The sequence below is a fragment of the Podarcis pityusensis genome (assembly GCF_964106645.2).
Source record: "Podarcis pityusensis genome assembly, chromosome: 12".
In the NCBI taxonomy this organism is placed as follows: domain Eukaryota; kingdom Metazoa; phylum Chordata; class Lepidosauria; order Squamata; family Lacertidae; genus Podarcis; species Podarcis pityusensis.
The window spans coordinates 46,411,993-46,422,904 of NC_138037.1; the positions used below are offsets into that span (position 1 = coordinate 46,411,993).

Sequence of the window (10,912 nt, forward strand, 5' to 3'; positions counted from 1 at the left end):
ATTTTCTTATCCAAATTGTATGCCTCCATTATCTGATAATAATGAAGCCAGCCTCGCACTTTGTCTTTTAATTTCTCAAAACTCTGCAATTTCAGTTTGTCTCCTTCCTGTTCCAAAATTTCCCAATATTTCGGCCATTTGGCCTCCATATTGAGCCTTTTCTGAGCCTTTGCTTCCATCGGTGACAACCACCTTGGGGTTTTGTTTTCAAGTAAGTCCTTATATCTTATCCAGACATTTAACAATGCTTTCCTGACAATATGGTTTTTAAATGCTTTATGTGCTTTAACCTTGTCATACCACAAATATGCATGTCACCCAAAAACATTATTAAAACCTTCTAAGTCCAAAATGTCTGTGTTCTCAAGAAGCAGCCATTCTTTCAATGCTGCTGATTCATAATAAAGTTTAAGGTCTGGCAGGGCAAATCCACCTCTATCCTTTGCATCGGTTAATATTTTAAATTTTATTCTGGGCTTCTTGCCCTGCCAGACAAATCTAGAAATGTCTCTCTGCCACTTCTTGAAACAGTCCATCTTGTCCAAGATTTGCAATGATTGAAACAGAAATAACATTCTTGGCAATACATTCATCTTTATAACAGCAATTCGTCCTAACAAGGAAAGCTTCAGGTTTGACTATATCTCTAAATCCTTTTTCACTTCTGACCAACATTTCTCATAATTGTCTTTAAATAGGTTCAAATTCTTAGCAGTCATGTTAACCCCCAAGTATTTTACTTTCTTAACCAATGTTAAACCTGTCTCCTTCTGAAACCTCTCTCAATCGGTGTTAAATTTTTCTCAAGCACCTTAGTTTTTAACTTGTTCAACTTAAATCCTGCCACATGACCAAATTCCTGAATCAATTCTAATACTCTTTTAGTACTAGATTTTGGCTCCTGTAACGTCAATACTATATCATCTGCAAAAGCTTTCAATTTGTACTGTTTAGCTCCGACCTGTATACCTTTAATCAGACGGTCCCTTCTGATCATATTTAGCAAAACCTCCAGGACCGAAATAAACAGCAATGGGGAAATTGGGCAGCCTTGTCGTGTCCCTTTCTCTATCTTAAATTCCTCTGTCACCACATTGTTAACTATTAGTTTAGCCTTTTGTTCTGAGTAAATTGCACTTAGGCCATTTTCAAACCCTTGACCAACCCCCATCCCCTGAAGATTTTTCTTCATGAAACTCCAAGAAATATTATCAAAGGCTTTCTCCGCATCTACAAAAATTAAAACAGCTTTAGTATTAATATTCACTTGTAGCATCTCCAAAATGTTGATTATATTCCTCGTATTGTCAGACAAGTGTCTACCCGGGAGAAAGCCAGCTTGGTCTTTATGTATCTCCTCCACTAATACTTTTTTTAACCTTTTAGCCAAAATGTCTGCAAAAATTTTATAATCCACATTAAGCAGGGATATGGGGCGGTAGTTCTTAAGTTGTGTCTTTTCAGACTCATTTTTCGGTATTAGAGTAATATAAGCTTCCTTCCACGGCTCTGGCGCTTTTCCCCCCTCCAAAATTTCATTGCAAACCTCCTTTAATGGTTGTATTATCCAATCCTTCAAGGACCGATAATATTTTGAGGTTAAACCATCTGGCCCTGGAGATTTGCCCAACTGCATGTTCTGAATGGCACCTTCCACCTCCTGTTCTGTTATTTTGTAGTTCAACATTAATTTATTTTCTTGGGAGATTTTTTGAAGTCCATTTGTTTTTAAAAATTTGTCTAAATCGCACTCTTTCTGTGGCCCTTGTGTATATAGCTGTTTAAAGTACCTCTGGAAGCATTTTCTAATTTCCACTGGATTCTGGATGTTCTTTCCTTCCACTTCCAAGTTGGTAATGGTGTTAAGTTTTTGTCTTTTTTTCATTTGCCAAGCTAACAGTTTTCCACATTTATTAGCCGATTCAAATGTCCTTTGTTTCATCTGTTTAATTTTCCATTCTATTTCCTGATTCATCATCTTCATATACTGAACTTGGTATGACTTTATTTCTCTCAGAATCTCTTGTGATTTTGGTTTCGCTCTCAGTTTCTTCTCCCCCTCTTTTATTTTTTCCAAAATTTTATCTTTTTTCTCATTTTGAGTTCTCTTCTTTATTGCATTCTGTTGAATTAGAAACCCTCTCATAACTGCTTTACTTGCGTCCCAGATTACTCTTTATTCAATGGTGGTGTTCATATTTATCTCAAAGTAATCTCTCAAGGTTTTTTGGGCCTTCTTGGTAATTTCTTGATCTCTAAACAAGGTGTCATTCATCCTCCATCTGAAGGAGCCGGTAGGTGTTAATTTCATCTCCATTTTCACAGCATTATGGTCGGAACAGGTTTTAGGGCAAATTTCCACTTTTCGAGTCTTAGGTGCCAGTCCTCTAGTAATCCAGATTTGGTCAATTCTTGTCCATGTCATTTTGGCTTCAGAGAAGAAGGTTCCCTCCCTAGCCAAGGGATTCTTTATTCTCCAAATGTCAATCAAATCCATATTGTCAGTCATCTCAAAAAAAGTTTTTGGAGTCTACCATCTTTGGTAACTACCTGTCTCTGCGACTTGTCCATGTTTGTGGGTACCACTCCATTCATATCTCCCATCATGATAATGTTGTAATCCATATAGTCTAACAATGTCTCATGCAACTTCTTAAAAAATTCAGATTTCCCCTCATTTGGTGCATATACTCCTACTATCAGAAATTTTTCTCCTTGTGTTTGAATTTCTATTGCCACATATCTTCCTTGATCATCTTTAAAAATAAATTTCGGTGATAGGCTCTCTTTCGCGTAAATTACAACTACTCCCTTTTTTAACCTTGTCCGATGAAATAAACTCCTGGCCTAATCTTTTATTAATCAATACTTTCCTATGGAGCCTTATCACATGTGTTTCCTGCAAACAAATCAAGTCCAATTGTTCCTTTTTCAATAAATGAAAGACTTTTTTCCTTTTCTCCGGGGAATTAAATCCATGAATATTCCAACTTAATAGTTGCAGAGACATGGTGTATTTATTTTACTTTTCCTCCCACTGCACCAAGTAATTGTTCTTGTTCTGTTGGTGGTATCACCTTCTCTAACTTGTCCAATCCCAAAGGTAGTGATACTATGTCCTGTATTCCTGGTTTTAAAGCTCTTGGCTCTTTTTCAGTTTCTTTTTGCAAATCTTCTTCGTGATCTTTCAGAAATTTTTCTTTATCTTCCACTGATCTTATTTTGAACTTTTTCCCTTTAAAAGTAAAAGATAGGAATTCCTTGAGGGAATTCTCACCTAAAAATGGTTCTATTTGCTCTTAGCAGGGCCGCCAAGTCTCCGTAGTTGGACCTGAGATCCAAAAGATGTTTAGGGATATCCTTAAATATCTCCACTCTTAATTCCTTTATTTCCAGGGTCTTCTGGAAGTGCAGGCTCAATATTCTGTCTCTCTCCTCTCTTGATCGGAGGGTAATCAAACAGTCTCTCACCCTGTTCTTTCTCCCCCCTCTTCCAAGTCTGAAAGCACTTACTATCTTGAAGTCTAACTTGTCTGGGTCTAAGTCCCAAAAGTCTGTAAATTCCTGCGTAAGAAAGTCACTCAAGTTGTCTTTCTCAAGTTCAGGTACTGCCCTGATCCTTAGATTTATCTGTTTTTCTTTTAATTCGATCATAGACAGCAATGACTTATGATCCTCCAACTGCCTACATATCGGTGGTATCTTTTCCTCTATCTTTTCCTCCACAGCCAATGCTTTTTGCTTAGCTTCTTCAGCTGTTTTTCGATTCGAGGTAGATTCCTGCAGCAGTTTCTCAATAGATTCTGTATTTGAGTTCACCTTCTGCCCCAAGTTATTGATGCTTGTGGTGTTTTGATCAATTTTAGTTGTCGCTTCAGCCACTTGTTTGCTCAACTTTTCCAAAGATTCAAAAATTTTATCTAAAGCTGAAGCTAAGCCCCCTTCAGCTGCCATTCCTTTAGACGCCACCTGGGCTGAATCTTCCCCTGGTGGGGCAGGGAGGCCGGGTGCTGACGGTCTACGCTGCTGCAGTCTAATTTTACCAGATCTTGTTGTTTTTTCCTGAGTCAAGTCTGCCATACCACTTTATCTAAGGATCAAGGTCAGTCCCACGATTACTTGTTTATGGTGGAAAATTCCCCTTTAGTATGGCCAGTTTAGAGTGGAAAATTCCCTGGCCAATTGTAGCAATTTCAAAGTTCCTCTAGGGGGACACAATAGCAGTTCCAATTTGTAATGATAAAATAGCTATTCCAACTTTCAAAAAAAAAAACCCTTTAGCCAAAAAGAGCAACAGTTTCAAGTCAAGTGGAACTTTTCAGAGTCAAAGTATCCCTCCTACAGAGCTAGCTGTCAAAAAGTTGCACTATCCTTTGACAGCACGTTTCCCAATATGGCAGTTCAAATGTCCCTTGACAGTCCGTTCCCAGGCATTAAGTGATGGTCTTAGTTCCCTTTCTCTCTTCTTTTGCGGGCGAAAGATACTTCCCCTTCTCCCTCCCCTCTCCCGCACCACAGGGAGGGAGTTCTCCTTTTGTTGATGTAAGATTTGAGTCTTTTTCAACGCAAATTTCAGGCTCTTTGCTTTGACAGTCTTTGCTTTGATCTATTTACATAAAAGGAAGGCGGACTTCCTGTTTACACCTTCCCGCTTCAGTGCCGAATTAGTCCTTTTTTCCTTAAGTGCCCCGATCTGCAGACTTAACCTACTCACGGGTAGTTGTTTCTTAGCCGAATTGTCACAGGAAAAAGGTCGGCGCTCTCCGGCAACAGCTGCGCGGCTTCACTCCACGGAAGAAGCAGTTGACTCTCACAACCGCACCAGACTCCCCGCTTCGCTCCGGAACTCTTTCCAGGGTTCCCTCGCAGATTGGGGGGGGGGCGCTAAGGGTGCCCACCGAGTCCCACGGTCACAGGCTTCACCCGCCTGTGATTTTCGAAGGGGTCCCCGCTTCGCTGTAGCGGCAAGACCCGATTTCCGCGGAGCTACTCCCTCAAGACTAGAGGGAATCCGCCATTGCCGATGGCACCACCTCCGGAAGTCCAATTTGTTGTTGTTGTTGTTTAGTCGTTTAGTCATGTCCAACTCTTCGTGACCCCATGGACCAGAGCACGCCAGGCACTCCTGTCTTCCACTGCCTCCCGCAGTTTGGTCAAACTCATGCTGGTGCCCTCCATCTTTCCCAACATCAGGGTCTTTTCCAGGGAGTCTTCTCTTCTCATGAGGTGGCCAAAGTATTGGAGCCTCAGCTTCAGGATCTGTCCTTCCAGTGAGCACTCAGGACTGATTTCCTTCAGAATGGATAGGTTTGATCTTCTTGCAGTCCATGGGACTCTCAAGAGTCTCCTCCAGCACCATAATTCAAAAGCATCAATTCTTCGGCGATCATCCTTCTTTATGGTCCAGCTCTCACTTCCATATATCACTACTGGGAAAACCATGGCTTTAACTATACGGACCTTGCAATTGGAAGAGCCAATCAGAAGCCGCTTGTCTGCCACATCGGGCATTCAGCTTCCAAAAAACGTTCGAGAACCGGAACACTTACTTCTGGGTTTTCAATTTTTGGGAGCTGAAACGTTTGGCAACGGAGATGATCGAGAACCAAGGTTTGACTGTACTTGATATCTTGGTCATTTGGGGTGCCTTGGTACAAAAGGCAGGCTATATAAATATTGTAATTAATAAACAGAGGATTTCAGTAGCCATTTCCCCTCAAATTGATTGTGTTTTATGTATTTCCATTAGGGTGAGGACGGCAACCCTGGCATTGCAGGAGAACCTGGGCCAAAAGGAACCGCTGGGAGAACGGTAAGCCAATCCTTTATGCTCTCTTAATATCAAAATGTGCTTGAAACACACACACACACACACACACACACACACACACTGCTTACTCCCATTGCTTACACAATTGCAATCCTGACATGGAGAGGTATCTGCATTTAAGCTTGTTGTATCATGAGGGCGTGTGCAATGTATTGGATTGAATCTTGGTGTCAGTAGGCAAAGGCTTAGCTCCCCATTAAGCCATGAAGTTCACTCACAACATGACCCTACCCCAAAGGGTTGCTATGAAGATAAAACTGGAAAAGACTAAGCATCCCACCGAGACCGTCTTGAAAGGAGGGCAGGATTTATTGTGATTAGGAATAATAATACCTGAAAGAGTAATTTGGAGTAATTGTGCTTTTGGCTTTCCTCAAGACACAACTGTGTCTTTTCTACTGTAGGCTTCATCTGGTGACAACCGGACATAAGTTTCAACTGGCCCATTTTTCATTTTTAGAATCCAGAAAGGTTTGTTGCCAAAGCTGAAGTGAAACACTGATTCAATATATCACCTCTGCTTTCAGTTAAGGTTACTCCCAGTACTCTGTGTTCAGATATGAGTACAGTCTGGAGGAATGTTCCCCGGATAAAAGCTTTCCTGTTACTCAGATTGCAACTAGCACTGTCTGTTGTTTTAAGCTGAAATCCTAATTCCACTTACCTGAGAGTAAGCTCCATTATATTCAACAGAACTTTCTCCTTCGTGGCTATGGTTAGTATTGTGCTGTTTGGTGCCAGCTTCTGAAGAAACACACCATACCCTCCAACATTTCTCTGATGAAAATAGGGACCTCCCATTCCATAATGATAATTTTACTATTTATACCCCACACATCTTGCTGGTTTGCCCCAGCCACTCTGGGGAGCTTCCAACAGATATAAAGAACATAATAAAACATTAAACATTAAAAACCTTACCTTCAGACGACTTGGGGGTCAGATAATTCCATACCCTCCAACATTTCTCCAATGAAAATAGGGACATCCTAAGGAAAAGTGGGACATTCTGGGATCAAATCAGAAACCCAGATGGCCTCTTTAAATCAAGAATGTCCCTGGACAATAGGGACACTTGGATGGTCTGACATACCATAATTTGTGGAACAGGTGACTTAGAAGGTTTACCCACAGCTTACTCTGTTGCAAACAGTGAGTAAGATACTGGTCCCTCAAAGATGTACCGTGAAGGCAGAAGAACTGGTCTCATTTGCACACACCCACACTCAAAAGTAGGGACGCAGGTGGCTCTGTGGGTTAAACCACAGAGCCTAGGACTTGACAATCAGAAGGTCAGCGGTTCGAATCCCCGCAACAGGGTGAGTTCCCGTTGCTCGGTCCCTGCTCCTGCCAACCTAGCAGTTCAAAAGCACGTCAAAGTGCAAGTAGATAAATAGGTACCGCTCTGGTGGGAAGGTAAACGGCATTTCTGTGTGCTGCTCTGGTTCGCCAGAAGCGGCTTAGTCATGCTGGCCACATGACCCGGAAGCTGTATGCTGGCTCCCTCGGCCAGTAAAGTGAGATGAGTGCCGCAACCCCAGAGTCGGTCACGACCGGACCTAATGGTCAGGGGTCCCTTTATCTTTACACTCAAAAGTAAAACTGAGTCTAACGGAAAATGGCAGGTTCTGACAAAAATGTCTAACACCAGCTTTCAGCTACCTGGAAGTCTATCATTGCTTTCCCCGTCCTGTCCCTGAAATTTTCACTCCTCTCACCCACCTGAAAATTGCCCAAATGCTCCCTGCTTTTGCTGCCTGTGAATGGGACGGCAAGGGGGCGGGATTAGAGACCTTTATACCAGCTTACTACTGCTAATAATAACTGTCATTTGGAGATATATCTGTTTCAGTTTCCCCTACTTTTAAAAAGGAGAGCTTTAGATTATCATGACCACCGTCGATTTATTAGTTGCCTTCTAAACAACCATCTCCAGGTGATTTACACGAAATATATCTAAAGTGGTTAAAACCAAAAAAGCAATTAAAAACATATTTAAAACATAGCTGTCAACGTTTCCCTTTTTTAAAGGGAAATCCCCTTATTCCGAATAGGATTCCTCGCAAGAAAAGGGAAAACTTGACAGCTATGATTTAAAATAAGAATATATCCACGCAAAATAGACACTTGTGGTAAATACCTATTTATCCAGCTGGGAAAAACTTGTAGAAATGAGGAGTCATGGATTTTCCACAAATTGCAGATAGTGGTTTGCCTGTTGTAACTAGACAGGAATGCTATTTCAGACACAATTCTCTTAAACTGAAGTATTTTTGCATGTTTTGGTCATGCTGTGACCATAATTAATGAGATAAGGGCTGTAAAAGAGTTTTCAACTTTAGGAGTGCTATATAAATTATTGGTAACGGCGATAAGTGTACAGCTAACACATTCCATCTGTGTTTCTGTAAAAACAGTATTAAGGAAAGCTTGCTGGTTGGCGCTATATCAATTTTCATACAAACTTAGGCTAAGTTCCAAAGGACCAATTTAGTCATGTCACACACACACACACACACACACACACACACATACTGTGTCACAAACTACTTTCCCTCTCCTTGGCTTAAAAATGGGCTGACAAAATGGGGGCGGCTAGGCTACAGTGGAAAGAGAGACCGTTTCCCCCCTATCCCTGTTTGCTTCCATTTGTAAACCACTTTTCGAGGAAACAAATCTCCAACAAAGTAGCTAACCGAAAGCGCCTCAAAACAAAATAATATAGAAGTTGAAATTATTCCTTCTACTCAAAATACCACTAAACAGCCAGTCCAAAGAGAACAACTCAGCCTAGGAAAGCAGGCCACAGAACCATTTCGGCAGCTCAGTGTGTAATCAGCTACTGGATGCCACCATAAAAAGATGGATCTTTAAGGCCCATTTGCAACTTCCACCACTGTAAAGGCCCTCTGCCGTGTGATTAATTCAAGAAGGAGGAGGCCGCAGCAGCAGTCCAGGGGGAAGAAAACGATAACAGAGATGAAATCCTCCCTCTGGAAGAAAGAAACAACATGCTGAGTCTTCTGATTCTTTGTGCCTATGAATTTAGTTCTACCATAATGATGTTGACCTTAAGGAGTCATAATTAAGACACTTCCCCAAATGTTCCTGCAGTTCCTGGAACTTTTCATAAGGAATAACTCCAGTTCACTGATTGTCTATCCTGTATTTTACTGTTAGGCTCATTTACCTTTTCTGTAATGCCCACGTTGCTAATTGCATTTTTAAGGAGTGTCTCTCCCCATCATTGTTTTTAGGGTCCTGAAGGTGCTACTGGCCTAAAGGGTACATTGGGAGATCGTGGTCCTCCTGGACGTAGGGTATGTGAATATGCCATCTTTGCTTTGGGCAACCTGCTATTCATGTAGAGCTCAGTCACTGTGTGGGCTACAATAACTGTAGGCCAAGTGTGATATATAATTTACACCTCCATCTATATCTCCATAGCTAATTCATTTTCCCCCCTTGTGTGGACTGAGGTAGGCAATGGTTCTCAAACGTTGGTGTGGCAAGTGTGATCGGAAGATTCAAGGACAATCAAAGAAACATTTAAACATTTCAGTGTAGTACAGTGGTACCTCGGGTTACATACGCTTCAGGTTACATACGCTTCAGGTTACAGACTCCACTAACCCAGAAATAGTGCTTCAGGTTAAGAACTTTGCTTCAGGATGAGAACAGAAATCGTGCTCCGGCAGCACGGCAGCAGCAGGAGGCCCCATTAGCTAAAGTGGTGCTTCAGGTTAAGAACAGTTTCAGGCTGAGTACGGACCTCCAGAACAAATTAAGTACTTAACCCGAGGTACCACTGTATCAATTTTTTTTTTTTAATTTGCAGAATATAGATAAATATCTTTCAAATGAAAGCAAGAACACCGAGTGGTACTGAATCCTAGGTGTGTTTTCCAACATATTTCTTATCAATAATAAAAAAAATGGTGTCGCCAAATTTCTAAGTTCTAAACCAAATCAACGGAACAAACAGCTTTGCTGAATGACTGCTGCAGTTGCCTTACTTAATGACTTTTCTTTCAACTTCATTATCAATTGTGACTGAACACAGAAATCTATTTGTTCTACTATCATATGCTATTTTTCTTCTTTCAGGGTATTAAAGGAGCAAGGGGTGTGGCTTCTTTTTCCGTATGTATTCACCACATCATGGACCTTAAATATTCAGAAAGGTTCTATAATCCCCCCCGTAATCTGTGGATTACTCAACTTTTCTTCTCTTTCTCACTCTGTAGCCGTGCGAACTCATTGCTTATATTCGTGAGCACAGCTGTAAGTATTGATTCCTACTGCATTCAGTTACTCATGAAGGATAAATGATTGTCCTATTGTCATGGTCAGATAAAGGTAAAGGGACCCCTGACCATTAGGTCCAGTTGTGCCAGACTCTGGGGTTACGGCGCTCTTCTCACTTTATTGGCTGAGGGAGCCGGCGTACAGCTTCCGGGTCATGTGACCAGCATGACTAAGCCGCTTCTGGCGAACCAGAGCAGCGCACGGAACGCCATTTACCTTCCCACTGGAGCAGTACCTATTTATCTACTTGCACTTTGACGTGCTTTTGAACTGCTAGGTTGGCAGGAGCAGGGACCGAGCAACGGGAGCTCACCCCCTCGCGGGGATTCGAACCGCCGACCTTCTGATCGGCAAGTCCTAGGCTCTGTGGTTTAACCCACAGCGCCACCCGTGTCCCGACAGCACCACCCTTAATCATATAGCTTTGGTTGACTACTGACCTCCACAGACTTAAGAAGTCGACGAGTTTTCAAATAGCTTTAGGAGACTCTTTGGCTGATCTGGCTATCTGTCTTGTCAAATCTTTAGTTAACTGCTGCTATAGGGAGTTATCTCTGGCTGTTGTCATGATAGCTCCTTGACGACCATTTCCATTGTTGTGTCGTAGCTCAGATCCTGCAGTCCTGTGATATACCACTTTCCTAATTCTGCTTTTTTTAACTTTTCATGGGAGCCAGAAATGTCTACACCAAGCAATAAACACATTTGGGAGCTGGCAAATTTGTCCTTTCTGCAGGACCAGCCGCTGAGACCTTTTGCTTCATTGAATAATCC

At 41.8% G+C, this 10,912-nt stretch overlaps 1 protein-coding gene across 5 annotated transcripts in view; it reads left to right on the forward strand.

Annotated features, from left to right (window-relative positions):
- LOC308459342 (collagen alpha-6(VI) chain-like) overlaps positions 1 to 10,540 on the forward strand; it is a 62,918-nt gene extending 52,378 nt beyond the window's left edge. For 4 of the 5 annotated variants that reach the window (XM_080974536.1, XM_080974534.1, XM_080974537.1 and 1 more), the window contains 3 exons: positions 5,750 to 5,812; positions 9,088 to 9,150; positions 9,938 to 10,540. In XM_080974536.1, the coding sequence (XP_080830662.1) occupies positions 5,750 to 5,812; positions 9,088 to 9,150; positions 9,938 to 10,162 (351 nt within the window). In that variant the 3' untranslated portion in view covers positions 10,163 to 10,540. The remainder of the gene's footprint in view (positions 1 to 5,749; positions 5,813 to 9,087; positions 9,151 to 9,937) is intronic. The other variant, XM_080974538.1, reaches the window with a different exon arrangement.
- Positions 10,541 to 10,912: the final 372 nt, after the last annotated feature.